Source organism: Lathamus discolor, chromosome 8 (genome assembly GCF_037157495.1).
Source record: "Lathamus discolor isolate bLatDis1 chromosome 8, bLatDis1.hap1, whole genome shotgun sequence".
Taxonomy (NCBI): Eukaryota; Metazoa; Chordata; class Aves; order Psittaciformes; family Psittacidae; genus Lathamus; species Lathamus discolor.
The window spans coordinates 12,167,644-12,187,300 of record NC_088891.1 but is presented as its reverse complement, the minus strand read 5'-3'; the positions used below and the strand labels follow the sequence as shown (position 1 = coordinate 12,187,300).

The 19,657-nt window shown below is 43.9% G+C and overlaps 1 protein-coding gene across 3 annotated transcripts in view; it reads left to right on the top strand.

The window, feature by feature from the left end:
- The window catches only part of SEMA6D (semaphorin 6D), a 200,189-nt gene that overhangs the window by 151,791 nt on the left and 28,741 nt on the right, over window positions 1–19,657 (top strand). Inside the window, exon 1 of one of the 3 annotated variants that reach the window (XM_065688145.1) lies at window positions 17,204–17,309. The exons of 1 other annotated variant lie outside the window; for it this stretch is intronic. Coding sequence is in view for 1 of the 2 variants with exons in the window: in XM_065688139.1 (XP_065544211.1) it covers window positions 17,228–17,452 (225 nt within the window). In the remaining variant the exon portion in view is untranslated. Of the gene's footprint in view, window positions 1–17,203; window positions 17,453–19,657 lie in introns of those variants that run through there. One more of the 3 variants, XM_065688139.1, reaches the window with a different exon arrangement.

The following is a 19,657-nucleotide window of genomic DNA, read 5'->3' as shown; positions in this document are numbered from 1 at the left end:
GCTAATCTTAACCAGTAAGATCCCGATGAACATTCTCTTCTCAAAGCTAGACAAACCCAGCTCTCCCCTTGTCTGGGAGATGCTCTGAGACCTCAGTCATCTTCTCACTGTTTCACTGGACTCAGTCCAGCATATTTGTGTCTTCCTTGTACTGGGGAGCCCAGTACTGGACATAACTCCAAACATGTGTCTTTAAAGTAAAATACATCTGTTAACTACTGTGTCCTTATACAGTATTCACATACAACCCTATATTATCTTCTTTTTTTTTTTTTTGCACTTAAAAAGCTGCTTTTATCTCCAGAATGTTTTTCTTGCAAGGAACAAGAATTAGTGTAGCACAATTATACAAAAGATAGCTTTGCTCTGGGATTTCCTCAAACCACTCCCACAAACTTTATCATGACTGCTAGGAAGACATCTGTGGGTGAGTTGTGGATTAAAGCTTCATCTGTCTTTCTAGAGTGCTGTGTTTCTGATGCTGGCCATCATCTTAGTGCTACCCCTCTCCTTGCCCATTTCCAGCTGCGTCCCATTGGGGTTGGGCAGTCAGCAACAGGCCCTGATCCTTGCCTCAGCTAAACTCTTAATACTGAAGAGCTTTCCCAGTTTTCAGTTTTATCAAGTGCAGACCCAGTTGTGCACTTACCAAATCTGATGACATTGACACTGACCTTATCAAAAACAGGACTGGACCTGTGATGCTGCGATTAAAGTTTCGAGTGAAAATACAAACTTTCTTGAAAACAATGAACTGGCACACAATATTGAGTGCCAACCAAGCAGTCAAGTTATTTCCTTGGGTTCCCTGTAAAACACTGTATGGCCTTGGGTACAGCAAATATGAAAACTAATGATAAAGTACGATACATTTCAGTCTGGCCTTGAAACTCTGCAGCTGTGGGTGTCTTACACTAACTGCATCCTGTTTATAAACAGCCAGCACAAAAACGTAATTTTTCTGATTTGAAGCCATTTGCTGTAGCCAAATATGTGTTTCGTGATAACAAAAGTATCTTAGCCGGTTAGGATTCATTTCTCTGCCCCTGCAAATGAACAGTTATCAGCTCTCCCATTGGTGGCAGTTGCTCACTTTGTATATGCAGCTACATCTCACTATGAATATGCAGATCTCTCCTCTCTTACTAGTTTCTGAAGTGCCCCTGCTCACCCTGCTTGCTGTAGCTGGCATTGGGTGTCAATCCCACAGTTTATCACTCTCTGCCAAAGACAATGTTAAAACGTATATAAAAGAAAAAAGATGCCACAAATAAAGCTGACTCCTGAATTTTGTCTCTTAACAATGGATTTTCTATGCTATGAAAGAGTGGTAAGGAAACACCTCTCACAGGTCAGTGGCTCTTATCTGTAAGGACTGGATCAGGCAGTAACTGTTCCATGCCACTAAGCGTGATTGAGTGTGTTTGCAGCGCTGGGTCTGAGTAAGGCACGTTCTCATAAACTAAGTTGGTTCAATGCAAGAGCACAGGCTCTTGCTCTCAGTATGATAGTCTGCTTTCACAGCACTGACTGATGCTGTGCCTTCTATGTTGCTCTGGTTTATTTTTAAATAGAAGATAGTGTAGCAGACTGCATTATGTTCCAAAGTTTAAGTCCCCAAAACTGTATTTGTGTTACTAAGAAAAACCTGAATCAACAGCTCCTCGTAGGCCTTATGCAGGCTGCATGAGCAGGTTTGTGAAGGGTGTGTACATGCTGATCTTGCAGAGATGTACATCTGAGTGTAACCCCTTTCTCCCTCCCTGCCTCTCTCTCTCCCCAACCCCACCAGCAGCCCCAGAGAAGTGGTTGTGAACCCACAATATCAGTTAATGAACCACTGCTGTGGTTTAAGACATCACTGCTTCACCTTCCCCAGTTACCAGGCTAGTATAAGAAATTTCCCCTCATTTATTCAGCAGAAAGGTCTCCAAGACTTCTCCCTGTTTTTCCTCTAGGTTGTCATGGACTGAAAACTACATTAGGTTTAAATAGTTTAAGCAGGCAGTTAGGCCAGCTGTCTGATTTTGCCTAGGAAGCCCAAGGAAGAGGTACGTTACCCATCCTGCATCCCACTTATGGGGCAGCAACGGTTGGCAGAGGGGCAATGTAAAGCAGCTGGGCCTAGTAATGAGCATCAGCATGCATGAGGGGATGCGTGTACTCAGCCTGAGCACCTGGTCCTGCACCAGCACTGGTGTTGGTAGCTCCTCTGCCCAAGCACAGCTCCAGTGGCTGCCTGGGACAGGTTTGGAAGTCGTCTGGCATATCTCATCACAGGACTGGGGACGCTGGTCTCAGTCAGGAAAACTGCTCAGATCATTCATAACTGCAGTCTACGTCAGCGGCCCTTAAATGCATGTTTGAGCTTAGCCATCTGTAGATGGAAGGGAATGTGTCCAGGGAATTTAACTGAGCCACAGGACTTTTCACTGAAGCAGCTACCAAACGCTCACGTGCTCTGCTCCATGCACGCCTTGGCGGGACACGGCGTCTTACTAGCAGGTGGTAACAAACAGCTTGAGGAAATTGCTGCATCTGCTTTGTTAAGTGAGCATGTGTCTGAGCCCTGAATCCATCTTTCAATCAAGCTTTTAATAGGAAAATTTAGTCCTGAAAATGAGATTTCTGAATGGGACCCAGCAAGGAATAGATGGGAACGTGAGCATGGTTTAGAGTGAAATCAAAACAAAAAATCTGACAAAGTGCTGTAAAAATGTCACATGGTGCCAAAAGCAATTGATTATGAAACTGTAAACTGAAGTTTGAAACTGGCCAATCTCCTGTCTAGTTTCACTTGCTAGGTTCAGTCTAGCTTGAACAAACAAAATCAACAGTAAACCAAAGAAAAGTCATGGGCAGGCAGATCCAGTGTTTACATTGCATCCCCTCCACTGGGCTGTGCCAGGACAGAGTCTGGAAAAACGCAGATCATAAAATACAAATCTTATCCTGCTATTCCCCTTTCAGGATTGATGAGTAATAAAAGCAATTAGCCAGAAATGTTTTTTAAACTTGTCAGATACATTATTTGTCAAATATATTCACTAATCATGTATCTAGTCACAAACTCTGTGAGCTCTGAAAACTACCTCATCATTTTAAAAGAACTTGAAAATCTCATTTCATCCACTGATGAATCACCTGCCCACAGTAACAATAAACTGGCACAAGCAAGACAGAAACATTTTTATCCTTCACATCTCAAGAAGTGCATTTCAGGGCACTTAACGTTTTGCTGAATTTGAGCAAAGGTGAAAAAGACATAAGTGTCTGTGTGTGGAGACAGTGGATGCACACACAGAGGTTTAAGGCAGTTCTCCATATCTGTGAAAGTTCCTACTCTGGTTTCTCTGCAAGGATTCTCCTTGGCATAAGGACCTATAGAGGCCCACAGGCATACGGAAAGCTGAATCTCTCCCCTCAAGTGATCCCCAGCCAACCTGCAGCTTCTGAACTGGGAAAAGAGCCATTTAGTCCTTTAGGCAGACAGAAAAATAAATTACTATAGATCAGACTTTACATTCTTATAAGCAGCAACTTTAATCTGAAGAGGTCAGGTAGCTCTATGCAGACAGCTCATGCAAAGAACCTCTGCCACCTCCTGTAACCCAAATACATTCCTTTAGATGAAGGCCCTCCCTCTAGGCACTCACATGGCACTTGAGGCTGAGAAGCGATCTGCCTTCTCATTCACCTTCCTCTCTCTTGCTGTAGGTTTTGACAACAGCTGAATTTGATAAAAGTGGGAAGAACTTTAAAATCCATATTTATTTAACTGTTTGTGTAATTGCAGGAGTGCTTGTCCTGCACAGTCAACTGATAGTGGCTTTCAGACCTAGTGGATGCTTCACCTGCCAAATGTTTTTTGCCTTGTATACTGCTCACGGCCATGTATTGTCACTTAATTAGGCTGAAATTAAGTAAACACATCTGATCCAATTCTCCAAGGTTATGGGCTCACATCTGTGCGTTGGACTGTAGTAACTGGTTGCTTTGCACTGCCTGGTATGTAAATTGTGTGCTTGGTTTGGTGCCTACACAGCGTGTACTGAACTCCTGCATGCTTCTCAGGGAGCCCCCAAGCTGCGGCCAAACTCAGCTTCACCAGGTACTTCTGCAAAAGAGAAGTTAAATTCTCAGTTCCTTGCAGTCTACAATAGAGTCATTCACAATACATCTGAATCACACTCAGTTCATGGTGCTTGTGTTATCCATTATCAGTAAGCTGATGATACTGCTGTGCCTTTTCTTGCCATGTACTCAGTGACATTTGCAGATGAGCTGGCTGGAAATACATCTTGGTGAGGGAGGAACAGTTCACAGAGGTGCACTGGTTTTCTCAAAAAGTTCAGCTGCAAAAGATTTGAGTCTAGAAAGAATGGAAAGAGAGGAAGAAAAAAGAAAAAGAAGTTGTTTATTCAAAATAAAACACCCAAAAGCATTGCTTTCAGTGCAGAGCTGAGTGGGAGCCCACTACTAAGCCTCTGAAGTTGCTGCAAAATGGAAGTATTTCCTGTTGGACCATTTTGTCCATTTCACAGACTGGGAGTGTCAGGTCTTAGCTGAAAAACAAACCCAAGTCTTCCCATCTTGACATCAAGGTACACACTCTTTCCTTCTCTGGAGCATTGTTCCGGCTCATTTCTATTAATTCACAAGAAGCCATACCATATATTAATAGACAACTTGGCCTTCAAAATTATTTTGCAGTAGATTATTTTATTGCCTCATAAACACAGAGCTCCCTTAAATTATCATCAAAGTACATCACCATAAAATTACTGAAGCAATAGAAGAAAAACCCTACAGCATTACTACACCAAATTCTGCTACAAGTATTATGCTGCTTTTCTCTGAAATTCACTGTACTTGCAGGGATCTAACAGCTTTGCCATGTTCTCTCACTGATATGGGTAGTCCAAAAGAAGCAATCACACTTTAAGCAAAAGATGATTTAATTTCCATGGGACTGTGGGCTCCAATCTAGTAGGGCCATCTTAACTCTTCTTAGATGCAGCCAGCACTAACTGCTGTTCTTCACTACTTTGCACCTTAGTACACATTCATGTCTGAGTAAAGTAGCTGTAATTCATATCTGAGTAAAGCAGGGCTCTTGATTTGGAAGCACTTCCCATGGGTGCAAATGACAAGCCCAAGGCAGCAGAAAATCCAGCCCAGGAGATACAGTTAGTCCATTTCTGGGAGGAGCGGAAATGAGGCTTTGATTATTGTGATCGGTACCGGGCAGATGTTAAAGGCTGTGTGACACTGCAGGAGAGGAGGGGTTTGCTTTCTCTGAGCCTTGGTTCCCACACTTGGTTTGCAGCATGCCATGCAGGCAGGGAGCCCTGCACACCCCACCTGCGGGAGCATTCCCACCGGGCTTCCTGCACCTCACGTTGTGAAGGGGTTTGGAAACCTCCCAGATGTGCCGACACAGATGATGTTATGATATAAGCCCTGCAATTCTCAGTAAATAAACTGTTAGAAAATGGCAGTACCAAATTAAATGTCAGTAAAGCTTTTGTTGTTTCAGTTTTATGCAGGGTTTAAGACAGAATCTGCAATGAACTGATTCCTGTATGTTTGCACCAAAATAAAGAGGGAAGCATGGCTTATAAATAAGCTTAGCATTAGACCAGCATCTCTTTCAAATTATGACTCATTAACAGAGTTTTACAGAAATTTGATTGCAATTTCACTGCATGGAGGACTCTTTTGCATCTGTTTCACAGATCTCCACCTTTTAAATTTTATTTAATTTTTATTGATTTCCCCTGCACTTTCATAAGCAGGCATCACACATCTGAGCACACACAAAAATGATTACTTAAGTGATGATTTAAAAATAATGGATGTACATTAGCACATGAATGATTAATTCCTTTTTGTGAGTACAAGCATCCAGGCTATGGCTGAGTAAAATATTGATGGTACAAAGGAAATGAGCTGTTGCTTAATTTAGTTTTGTTCTGGTAATGTGTAACTAATGTTGTTTCCTTCTAGCAGTATGCATTTAGCGACCCTTTTAAATTTTAATACCTAGTGAGAGCTAAACTAATAGCTTCATGGGACATATAAGGGGGGATTTTGAAAAGATACAGATATAGTTTACATACATTAATTTGAGACACTCTGTAACACATTAATACAAATAGGTGCTACAGAAGAATCTAGATAAAGTCTCCACACACAGGCTGGCATTTCACTAAGAGGCTGAAAAAAGCGGAGGCTTTTTTTGCACAAGACACATTGAAAGGTGGAGATTTCATTGTCGTATTACTCTCACGAGGCTGTGGCATGTGAATCCCAGTTCATCAAGGCCTGATGCTCTTGTGACGCACTTGAGAGTATGAGGATTTGTGAGACTAGTACAAAATGAGAGCAGGACTGCTCTTACCACCTGAATCTTGGGTGCATGTTTACAGTAATGGAGGAAAACCTGAGCACTGAGATTAACCCTGTGTTGGACTCCTCCAGCCCGAGACAGAGATACCTCCTTCGTGGCTTCTCACTGTTCCTACAGCTCTTGAGGTGTTCATGGACATTTCTGCTACGACTACAGCATCCTGAAGTGTTTTCCCACGTACTTGCTGGGAAATACCACAGTGGGGAGAAAGGCACTGAAAGACAAGCACTACTCACATGGTCCTGCCCACACCTTCATTGCCGAGCATGGCAGGCCAGGCTCACCCAGCCAAAACTTAAACTTGGTGCACAGTCGAGCAGAGCAGTATGGGTTCCAAATGAAATAGAAGTGTTTTAAATTACTCTGTAGATGTGGTTGGGCAGCAACACATGTAAAGACACAGGTTATGGTAGAGCACTGCTATAGGCTTTGACGTTCTCTGGTGGGAATACAACCTTGTTACTCAAGGTTGATATACAGACTGAATCACTGGCACTGTCTACCCACTGCCCATCTGTTAGAATGGCACGTTGCCCACCAACGTGGTGACATGCCAGGTTTCATTTGAAGTAGGTGCCTTCTAACAATGGGTTTAGAAAGCAGCCTGTTGAAGACAGCAACTGACACTTCTTTCTTCAATAGGCTATTTTTGGAGTGGGAACACTTGCTGCCAGCAAGTGCAAAGGGCCTAAATCGGCTTCTGTTAGTCAGCTGCAAAAAAAAAAAAATCTCATTTGCTACAGTAACAGAAGGTTTGGGCTAAAAAGTAAAGCGATTGCTTCCATTTGCACTTGCTGGCCTCACATGGGTATGTTTATTGTGGCTACTTAATCCCCTTTACTAAACTGCATGGCAATCTGGAGGTGAGAAAGGAAAAGAAGGAAGAGGAACAGTGTGTCGCTTTTGAGACAAGAAAGGGTGTTTTTTTTTGTTTCATTTTAAACCATGATCCTTTGATATTTTCCACTGCTGCAATGGATATTATATGGTAATCCTGCCAGGACATTTTATATGTGAGGAAGAGTTTAAGGGTTGGTTCCCTTGGATGACATTTGACAAATATAGTTCACATTCTTTTCCTTTGGCAACTAAGGGATCTTCCTGCAGTCCCAACAAAAATCAACAGGCTTTCTGTCATCATGTCTTTCTGAAAGGGTTTTGAAGATCCTAGGGAAAACACGGACTTTGACTCTGACAAAAGTCCAGGAAGGGGTGTAGATCAGAGAGCAAGTTAATACACGCAGTTGTCTGGTGACGTTCTGGATAGAGATACATGCCTGAAATGTGGGCAGAGTGTAAAACCACACAGCTTTAAGAGCAGCCCAGATGGCCAGCAACCCCAGAAACACATGCACACATGCTATCCTGATCCTTCTAGGAAGGATTTTCAATCTAAATTGTCAGCCTGACATCAGTGCCATAACATTACTGAGTGGCAGGAATGATACATGATCCACCTTGCAGAGAGCTACTCACTTGGGTCTGTAGTAAAGAGTTATATGGCCTAACATCCCTGTTCTGACATGCCCAAAACTCACCTGGCAGTGTGATGTTACAGGATTCCGACCTTGACCATGGCTCCAACCTGCTCTCAGTATTACCTGGCTGAGCACTGGACAGACTGCTTTCCTTCCCCTCTACTGTCTTCTCCTGACTGCACTCTCCTCTCCACGTCTCTGCCAGGACAAAGCGCTGTCCTACCTGGCAGAGCACAGCTAAGCCTGTGCTTCCTGCACTGGGTCCCCAAACCTGATACAGAGAGTGTTTCTGTATGGTCTGGCTACACAAGGAGGTGGAGACCCTTCCACCCCTCTCTGGTTTAGTGTTGAGCTCTTGGCCTGATGGACATATATGGCTAATGATGACAGGAGAGAAAGGACCAACCGGGCATTCTCTGCCAGCATGCAGCATACACACAAAATAAACAACCATTGAGATTCTTCTGAATACAGGAAGTTATTCAGGCAGCCTGTGAAGTACTCAGATAAAATATCCAACTCTGAAACAGCTTTTGATAGGAAAGCTGAGAATAACCTGTAGTTATCTTTGGCTACTGGACAGTAGGGACGTTGTTATAAAATTACTTACTTGCTGTAACATGGCTGCTAAAATCCTGGCACCTTGTTATGCAACTAATTAAAAAAGTCAGATCCATAAAAGGAGCTGGGAGACTTTGGTTGGAGCCACAAGTACTGTTTCTTCCACCACTTCCCAGATAGAGAGCTGCTTGCATGCCCTCCTCTTATCCAGATAGGCACAGGAAAGAGGAGATCTGTAACTAACAGCCACAGCAGCTACAGCTGCATCACTCCAAGCTGCAGAGGGAATAGAGTGCCTGCAGCAGTCTCTGTGTTTTGCCAAGAATGGAGATGTCATGGCTTACTTTTTTTTTTTTGAGCCACGTCACATAATAGCGTTGGCATTCATACCTGAGCCTGCTTTCCCAAGTCAAGCATCATCCAGAGGATTTAGCAATAACTTGATGATCCCTGTTTGCTGCTCTGTTGTATATTTTTCCTATGTTAATTCTTCCACTTTGTGCTGCAAACAGGAGATCTTGTGGGGTAGAATAGGTGCCACTGCTACTTTATACTGCCTTGGATCCAAAGTGATTTCTGCACTTTTGACCCCACACACCCCTCTTCTAGGGCAAGCCTCTGCCCTGACAGCTCCTTTGCATGGCTGTTTCCTGCATGACTTGTCACAGACAATGGTATTTCCCCAGACTCCATGGAGCTTTGCATTACTCAAGATTAGTGGGCTGACATGCACAGTCATCAAGCAGCTGGCAGACTGTGATCAGTGAAACAATGTGGGGATGAAATGGGCCACCTTTCTCATTGTCACCTACTGTCACCTCGAAGGTGAAAATATGTCATCTTGCACCCACTAAAGCAAAGTAGGAAGATGTGTCCCAGCATCAGTAATAATGAGAGTGGCTCTCAGACACGGTGAACCATTTCAAATGGTTGATGGGGAGGAAGGAGTAGTGGTAACTCCAAAGGATCACAGCCATCCGCACTCACTTTTTGTCTCTTTAGTTTTGATAATGTGGTATATAGAGAAAAATAATTGTTTGTACTCACTCACCTTCTGTAAGTGGAATTTTTTCTTCTCCACAAACATGCAAAGCACAGAACAGAGAAGAGCAAGCCTTTCATGGATGGCTCTGTTACAGCTACTCAGTAGAAAGGATTTTACAGCCCACAGCTAGCACAGAAAAGGAACGCTGAAGTACACCAAAGCTAGAAGTCATTTTTTTAAACAAGCTGTATTATTAGATAAGGCCATAAATGTTGAAAAACATAATTAAAGGTACCTACCTTTGCCTCAAGAACAAAATATCCTAGACTGAAGTCAGACACTGAGATGTCAAGGGGCATACACTGAACAGAAACTCAACATGTCAAAGGCAGCAACTCCTGTCATTACTGATTGTGTGTGGGCTATGAACTTTCTGTATTTGTCAGAGGGGTAAAAGTAAATAGTTTTATCACCTTTCTTCAAACCTGGAATGAGAATCTACCCTCTTGCTAGATTAGGAATGCACTGGAGAAATGTGGTAAGAATCTATTTCAGAGTTCAAGCAGATACAAATTTACACGCAGTTTGTTTACCTTTCTATTTTTAGTGATTACTGGTATTAGCTATTTTCTAAGCACCCTCCCTCCACCAGTCATGAATAATGTCTGTCTGATCCTTTACAACTGTTTTACTGTCACCCAAATGAAGCAGGTTTTTGGCTCCTGAGCCAGTGCTAGGCTGGACAGCTGCTTAGCTGTGACAGCCCAAGGAGCTACCTCAGGCTTGCCCAAGGGAGATTCAGACTGTACTAAATTACATTCTTAGAGTCTTATTTAAGGCCTTAATCCATGGAGTTATATTTGGTGGGACAGTAAAGGAGCAAGGTTTATGTGTGTCTATGGATGAGTCTGTGTGAGTCTTTATGTGCATGCATGCCTAATAGCTTGTTTCTGTAATACTAAAACCTGCAGGACTATAAAATGTCATCAGCTGGTACCTGTGGACTCACCTTTGTATAGGATGTGGTTGTTGGTATATGAAGCCAAGCTGATTCATGTTTGATTTTATGGGCTCTGGAATGAGTAATGTGATACTAATCTATAGATAACTAATCTGCTGGTATTTATAACCAGTGAGCAATTGCCTCACCCCTTAACTGCAGGTTTTGAGATGTGACAGTTACAGTAGATAGTAGCTTTACAGTAGCTCTGAGCTGTTTGGGAACCAGTATGATTGGCTAAATTTCTAAGGGAACATTTGATTTATGTGAAAGAAAATGTCAGTCTTGTCTTTGGTCATTCTTACTGATAGGGAGCAATTTTCCTTCTGGGCTGGGACATAAAACACAAGTCTGAACCCAGTGAAGTAAATAAAAAGGTAAAATTATCATCTGTTCCCATCCTACATTATCTTGTAATTTACACATAAATAACAGTGAAATAATAGAATGTTTTCAGGCCTGCTCCTGTTCTGAAGGTCACTGGGTCTCCATAGGACAAGGGGGACTCGTCACACAGAATCAATTACAGGATTAGGTAATCCCCTAAAATGGGACTGAAAAGTGATTTTGCGTAACAGAAGTTGCTATATATAATATAAATAGATAACATTAAGTGTCTTGTCATCTTGTGATTATATGCCATGAACACAGATTTGTTCCTAATACATCTTTTCATCTGTCTATGCCTGAAAAAGGCAGCACATTTTACAAGTTGTGAGGAAAAGTGTAGATAAACACTGTGGATGGTGTAGGTGAGCACTGCAGAGCAGCACTATCACAAATGAAATTTTGGAAATTAAAATTGTAGGCTGTGAGGAAGATCACCTATTAATCTTGGAACTATGTCATTAAATCTAATTACAGTATTTTGTTGATATTACCTTAGATGTTTGAAATGAATTCCCTATCAAAAGATAGGGGATGAAATACACCTAACCGAAAAGCTAATCATTGTACAGAAAATGGAGTTTTCTTGCTTGCAATGATGCCTGTAGATGTTTAAGGTGCCGAGGAGAGTTAGCAACACCTACTACTCTATACTTGGCCTCAAAGGGCAGCATGGCAAAGCCTTCAGCTTGGCTTTTCTGTTCCCAGCTCTCCGTCCTGTACAGCTGTCCCTCTCTGAGATTTTTTTTACAGGATTATTATTCTGCAAGGACCAGGAATTAATCACATTTTACTGCTGCCATGATCTTTGCAGCAAAGCGCCACGGCCAGAACTGTTGGCCTGAAAGAGTTGGCTTTTCCAAGTTAAGCCTGATGGGGAGCTTGCAGGCAGGAAAGACCAGTTTTACAAAGACTGTGCCCAGGTATGTTTCTTGCTTGACTCCCTTTTATTAGCTTTGACATAAAGTCATCCAGATTTCACTCTAAGCGCATGTCAAGTAGTAAAATACACAGGACAACACAGTACAAACACTGTGTCCGTGTCTACTGATGCAGGGTTGTCTCTGCCAGCCCCACAGCCTCAGCAGAGGAGTTTCCGGCCTTCCATGCCTCAGGTTCACCTGCGCAGGATCCCACGTGGTCCCGGCTGGCTCACCCACGCAGTGCACTGTCAAAGCATAAAGAAAAATATTTGTTTTCCTATTATTTTTATTAATTATTGGCACATTTCCTTTACCTCCCCAGGGTGGATGGGGGAACTGGAGAGCCAGCATACTGAATTTCAGTCAGACTTTTGCCTAAGTAAGAATTGAGAGCAGCTATTAGGTTTATCACTTGAATATTCAATATAGTGTTCTGAATGCTTCTCATGGTAAACTGATGTCAGATGATCGTAGGTAGGCATGGAACAGCAGTGTGGACCCATTTCTTACACCAGCTGGAAAGATGAATGACAACAGTGAAAGCATATGCACTGCTGGCCCTACACAGAACCAGGATAAAGTTGCCAAGTTCAGATGCACAGCCCATCACTGTTAGCAGAAAATTATCACTACGCCTTCAAGTGACAGGCATACAACCTGAGATATCTACACATCCCTCTAAATAAGGAGGCAGATTGGAAAGATATAAAAAAGAGAGAACAATGATGTTAAATGGAAGTTTTGACAGTCAGAAATACTTTTAAACCAACCCTTAATACAGTACCCAAGAAGATGGTAAAAGAAAGTGTTGAAATTGGTTTTACATCTTGCTATACTTTACAAAATACTAATCGCTTAAAAGCTCCTCCTATAACTTTGACAACTGACAAGGGTGAAAAAGGGGTTTCACATCACTTAGAAAATATAAGAAAAATATTTTCTTTCCTTTAGGCATTATAAAGAACTACACTTATGCGCTACTTGAATTGGATGCTATTTACAGGGATAAAATGTTTTTTCTTAAACTTACCACTCTTTATACAGTACTTGACTTATAACCAATTATTTGCCTGTATCAACACAGCACAGGCTTGTTTTATTAGCAGCTTGCTATTTTTAGCCTATTGGTGTAAATCATGAGTGACAGTGTTCTGAAATGTCTCACTTCTAACTTGCGTTGATACTGTCACAAGCTCAGAACTCAAGAGAAGGAAAATGGTTGCTTCAGTTTTATTGCTTCACCAGCCAAACACTGGGATTTTCACCTGTATTTCCCCAGGCAACAAGGTTTAGGGTGATTGAAAAGGGATGGGATCTCAATGTACTCCAAGCAGATTAAAGACCCGTCTTCTTGAGATCTAAATCATGGGGTATTGGGTGAAGAAGCGGCTACAAATAGGGCAGTAACTACAGTAAGAGTTCATGGAGACTGGATGCTAAAGCGAGGAACAGTAGGCATCCATCTCACAGAGGTGAGCATTAGAAAACATATAACTCTGCACTGTGCTTGCTAACAGTGGAATACCGTAATGAGCTATCCGCTTCAGCTTACATGGCTTTAAGCCCGTTCTGGTGATGGGCTGTGAAGCATTATAGCTTGAGCTTCCTATTTTCTACAGTTTTGTTCTTAGAAATCCAAAGGAGAGAATTCTTCACCAATCAATAGGGATGAAAAGCCTGTTTTTCTTGGAAATTGTTCTACATTTATTCACACGCTGTACTGCCTGCCCTGCCCCATGCAATGGCTCCCTGGATACTGACAAGGCACGAAGGCACATAAAACCAGAGCTGTATGAAAATAACTTTTCTAGGTTGTTAACAGAAACTAGTATTATCAGGTGGACTAATATTTACCCCTGCAATGGGAGCATTACTCGTTGAATAGCACCTCAAATTGTCCAACTAATTTTATCTGCTCATAATAAATGAATTGTATTCTCTTTTATTACCAAATATAATTACAGTCAAGGTAAGTCATAACATCCGCACTTTGCAACTTAGATCGAAAGACAGCAAATGTAAAACTGTGCATGTCTACTTAATCAGAAATTGTACTTCTGATCATATTAATCACCTACCAGTCCCTCTGTACAGTGCCATGCCGTGGGCAGAGGCCTGTATGCACTGGTGAAATGTGGCGCTTTCTGGAGGAAAAAAAAAGGAGGGAGGAAGAAAATATTTAGCTAAAATATAACTTAGCTGTAGTGCAGGCTGTAACATCATCATATTCTGGCACCGTTGTGATTTGACCATCCTTCTTTAACCGACGTTTGCTGTTTATATTGGAAATGACACAGCTTAAATGAACACGTCCTCAAAATGTAAGTTTCCCATTTCATTCAGAAGCCATCGTGTCCCTGTGTTACTGTGCTGAGTCACTGGTTCAGCTCTGGCTCAAGCAGAGGGAAGCCATCAATACCATTTTCTTCAGCACTTAGCATTTCCTAGGGATGCACCTCTGGAGCAAACTTTCCTGGGCGACAGCGCTCTGACGGTGGTTTCCCAAGAGTGCAAACTGCCCTGGACCGTGTGCGCTTGCACTTTCTTACCAAATCACATGCTGAAATAGTGATTGCAAGGAATGCTTCTCCTTGCTGGAATCAGTTCAGCCTTGGTTATAAACCCAGTGGAGGCATTCAAGCCAAATGAAATGTCTGGTTTAAACATGTATTAGTTTAGTATTATCTGTATTTAAATGAAGCAAAAACTCAATTTGTTGTTCTAACAGATGGCGGTTCTTTGTATGTAAATTCTGAATATTTTGCTTACATTTTCGAATTCATGAATGAGTTGTTGCTTAAGTCTGTAAAACACTCAGAGGGCGAAAAGTCCTTTAGGCAAGAGGAATAATCCATAAAATATACCTAGGAGATGGGGAGTAAGTGCTCTCATTACCATCCCATACACAGGGACAGTCTCATCGGAGCCAGAGCAGGTCCTCTTGGGCTAACAGTCCATTTTATTGTGCCTCTGTACTTTCAGATTCTGCTGATGTGTTTCTTTTACAAATCAATCATTCTAGGAGTAATTAACATTTAAAAGCCAGGTTTATTTTAATTCCATTAGTATTTTTTTGACAAGAAATGTGTTGGCAGAATCCAAAGGTTAAGAGTTACAAAGAAGAACAAGTTTTAGGATAAATGAAAGTTAAGGCCTAAAATAGCCTGACAATAGCCCATTAATCTGCATACTATTGACACAATAGTGGTCTGTTGTGTCAATGAGGTTTAAGAAGCTTTGCAGCACATGTTCCTGATAGTTTATCATATCAATAGGAGCCTGCATATATTTGTGTTTAAAAACCTGTGGCTGTGTAATTCCCTGACTGCGCACATATTTTAGGTGCACATACTTTAAATCCTCACATAAAGTGGTTTCTAGCCATGCAGCACATTTTGAAACTATAATAAACTACCATATTTAAGCGTAGACACAAGATATTAGTCTCGGCTATACCAAAATCCGCTGAAATGCTGTACTTCAAACCGAAACCCTTTGCCCCAGAGGAATGCGATCTGATTCTGAACATTGTGTCATCTGCCTAATTGAAGCAGAAGGAGATTTAAACCATATTAATCTCTCATCCTGATATATGGAAGCCTTGAGACAGCTTGTGGCTGGGATGTATAGCAGGGAAGAAAGGTCCTTTCCCACAAGCAGCCCCTCTCCGGACAGAGGCAAGCGTGCAGCCGCAGCCCAAGCAGATGCCACAGGCTGAGTGCTTCCCATGCCCCCGCTGCAGGGATAACCAAGCAGCATTGCCGAGGAATTTCTACATTCCAGTCACAAAACGGATGTATTGAATGAAAAGATGGGTGCCTCTTCTGGGCCTGCAGTTCCTCTGGCTGGCACCACCACCAGGCATTTAAAATCCCAAGAAGCAAATCCCACATTTTCACTGCACTGGCACAGGCAGCTTGCACCGAGGTACCCGCAGCCTCCACAAATCCACACTGCAGCAGGGCTACTCCCGGTGTTTGACTCCCAGCAGAGAGGCCAAGAAGCTGTTCCCAGAACCAAACGAATCCTTCTCTCTGAGGGACTCCTGAGCTTTTTGTCCTCAGGTTGCAATTTGATTCCTAACCAAGCGAGCAGTCTCGATCGCAGCATTTTCACGCACTCTGCAGATTTTGATGGTTTTCAGATGAGGGCTGTTCCTGAGAAACTACTGTCCTTGCACCTCGAACCAGGCAGCAGCTCCTGGGGTGCGACACAGCCGCACTGTGTCTGCTGCAAGGAAGCCCATAATGATCTCGCCTTTAGCCTGTCACCACCAGGAAACATCAGAGGGAGACAGCCAAGGGACTGCCTTGCCAAAAACGTCCAATTCCCATGGCTGAGGGATTCTGTTGGCACCATCTCTAAAGAGAATTTACTGTGGGCCAAACCCTGGCGCCCTTGCTCAGATGAATCAGTTCTCAAGAGGCAATGCTCCCGCAGTGAGTGGTGCTGGTACGGGCTAAGAACCAGCCAGAGCAGCCCAAATCCCTGCTCGGGAGCACCGAGTGCAGGGCAGGAGTGACCTGCCCAGGGACCTGCGGGAGACAGGCAGTGCAGAGCTGAGGGACTGCATGTGACAGACAAGAGATGGCTCCCCAACAAACATTCTACTTGGAATTATTCCCATTTCCCATAAAACAAGCGCGGATGATACAGTTTGGCGAGGAATCCTTTTTCTTGCAGGGGCATCCAAAATATTTCGTGGCACTTTAAGCCTTAATTAATTTATCTTTCATGTGAAGATAAATGAATTAGTGACAGCTACTTCCTGGACTTCATTTCTGGGATTAAACCTTTTGTTTCTGGACTATCTGGGGGGATGCTGGGCAGGCACTTAAAAGATGTCATTTCAAGGACACCCCTCACCACCACACGCGAAGTACTCGGCTGCAAAATTGATTCTCATTAGCCTGCAGAATTGCACTGCTCGCAGAGACTTCGTCTTTCCAAGTAGAAATGAACATTTCTCCATTAAGTAACGAAGGCGGCGCCGGTGATGAACAACCCAAACCGCCTCCCCGTGGCTTCGCCCCAGCGCTGTACCTCCGCACCCGCGGAAGCGGGGCGGAAGCGGGGCCGGCTTTACCGCCGCGCTCCAGGAGGGGGAAAACTACGGGCGAAGTTTGCCCGAGCTCCGCGCCCGGTGCTGCCCGTGGCGGCGGAGGCAATGAAGGAGGGCGCCGGAGCGGTGCTGGCGGCCCCCGCCCCGCCATGGTGCGGCGCAGCACGGAGGTCCGCTGCCTCCCGCGGGCCGCGCTGCGGGTGCGGTGCGAGCCGAGCGGGGGCCGCGGCGCCGGGAGCCCAAAAGTTGCGAGCGGCAGTGGCGCGGTGCTTGCGCGGAGGCGAAGGGCGCAGCGGGACGGCGAGGGGCGGGCGGGAGTAAACACATTAAAGGGAGGGGAGTGGCGGCCGGGAGGCGGGGGGAGGGCTCTGCGGGGCGCGTTTCTCCGCGCTGGCTCGGCCCCGAGCGAGAGCGCCGGGATGGGGCGCCCGGCGGGGTACGGAGGGCGGAGGAGGCGGCCCCGCCGGCGGGCGGCGGCCGTGGGCAGCGGCGCGGCGGCAGGTACGCGGGGCCGCGGCGGGTGCGCGGCGGCGCTGCCGAGCGAAGCTGGCGGCCGCGGTGGGAGCCAGCGCTGGCCCGAGAGGGGGGAGCCGAAGCGGAGCTGCTTGGTTTATACCCGAGGAAGCCTCCCCGGGGCACTTGGGGTGAGTTTGGGCTGGCGCTGGGTCGGAGCCTGAGCTGGCTCGGTACTGGGGGTCGGCGGCGGTGCGGGCGCTCAGCGAGGTGTGATTTACGGGCTCCACGGCAGGCGCCGGGCGCTGGGAGGCAGAGGGAGCTGTGTTTCAAGCTCCCCATCAATTATGGATAGAAACAAATACTCGAGTCGGTTCTGAATTACCCGTGCAGAGGTAGGGATCGCTCCTCCGTCCTCTCTCCTCCCGGTGACAACAATGCTCAGGTGTGGAGAGGGGAAACTTTCTTTTTTTTTAGAGGTGGGGAGGAGGGCGTTTCAGCACCGCTGAAACAGATACAGCTGCTTTGAGGGAGTGATTAGAAAGGGTTTAAAGCCTTCTTTATTATTTATAAGGGCTGGATGGAAAGGTCACACAGATATTTCTAGGTGGGTATTATGCCTGTGTTTTAAAGAGCTGTGGGGTTATGTTGTGCTGGGTTGTTTTTTTGTGATTGTCATTGTGTTTCATCTTGCGAGTTGAAAAATGTTATTAAATGCGCTTTAGGTCGATGTATTGAAAATACTGTAGTTCCGGTGGATATCCCACTTGCTAGCATTAATACAGCTAGTTTCAAATTAAGGGGGGGAGGGGGGGCTGCCAGTCTTTGAATTGTTTCTTCTGGTCAAGACTGTCTATATCGCAGGCTTTTGTGAGTAATTTGAGCAAAAATCAACCTTCAGTGTGTAGAGTCGTTTGTATTTATATGTGTGTGTGGCTCAGAATACATTTACTTTTGAGCATAGCAGCAGCAATGATGGTTCATAATGCTCACATATGTGGCACTTGCTGTACAGATGGTATTGTAGCTTATCCGTGTACACACATGCTTCACACATAATGTGCAGGAATTACAGCAAACTTCCTCCAAAATACTGTTTGGTGCTCTGTAAACGTGTGGCATTTTTTCCCCTGATTATTTCCTTTGGCAAAAAACATGCGTCTTTATTGGGATACCTTTGTGTTCTGAGTAGTTAGCCTTGCCTTAATAATGTTTATGAATTCACTTAAATATTATCTGACGGAACAGCTTTCTACTGTCTGAGAAGCTTTTACTGCTGGTCTATTGCTCCCACACACAAATACTTTCACAGAGAATTTTTTGAGGTTCTTTCCTTTTTCCAAGTCCAACAGGAAGCTCATTGTAAAGCTTTGCAATCACTTTTGTGGCAAAAGAGAATAGATGTTTTCCCTGCTTTATTCACACTATGAAATTCTATGCACCTCTAAAGTCTGCTTAAGTTACTAGTCAGTAAATTAAGCTATACGTAATCATCTTTAATGTAGAAAGTGGCAGGCGTGTTTTGTTATGTTGGCAGATACTGTATAAACATTTACTCTGGCTCAGATAAATACAAATTGCCAGTTGAGTGCTCTGATTTCTATATCATCATGAACTTCAACACTTTTTATATTAACTAATATAGAGCTCAGTTGTTTTAAAAACAGGAAGAGAAAGTTTGTAGTAGGAATTTACTAGCATTCTGAATAAAGAAGCTGAGATTTGTCTTCAAAAGGACAGCCAAAGGAGTATAACCCAGAGGCTCTAAACAGGTTTATTTAACCAGCTTCTCACTTCCATCTGCACCTTTAGTTACAGTGAACAGCTACCTTCCTCATATCCTGCAGTCTGTCACTATCTACTCTCTTCTATGGTAGAGTTGCAACAAAGATAACATCATTTTCTAAATGTGCTTTGGGTGATGTAGGAGTGTGTGCCAGGAATACAGTGATGGCCCTGTCAGTGCTCTACAAACCAGCTGTGTGGCTTTGGGTTCTCCCCAGCCTGTCGTGACCTTTGAGCTGGACCATCTGAACGCTTCTACCTCCCCTGTATGGCTGGTCTGAGCCAATATTAGAGCAGGTACTTTAGCCCTTGGAGCCACCGTAACTTTGATGTAGGTTTATGAAGAACACACGTTTAGATAGAATGCTTAATTATATATGCAATTAATTCTGACTAAATTGGTCTTTGATCTAATCGGTCCTGTCATGAGATGTGTGAAGGTAGAGTAACATACGTCATAGAAGCTCTCACTTCAAAGCGTATATTAGGCGTTTGTAATAACATATCTTCTTGCCTTGTCTTTTTGCAGTTGGTCTCGCACAGATTGCAGCTCTTGATTTCTATGCATTTTAAGTTCTTTTTAAAACATTGCACTTAACACAGGGTTTGAC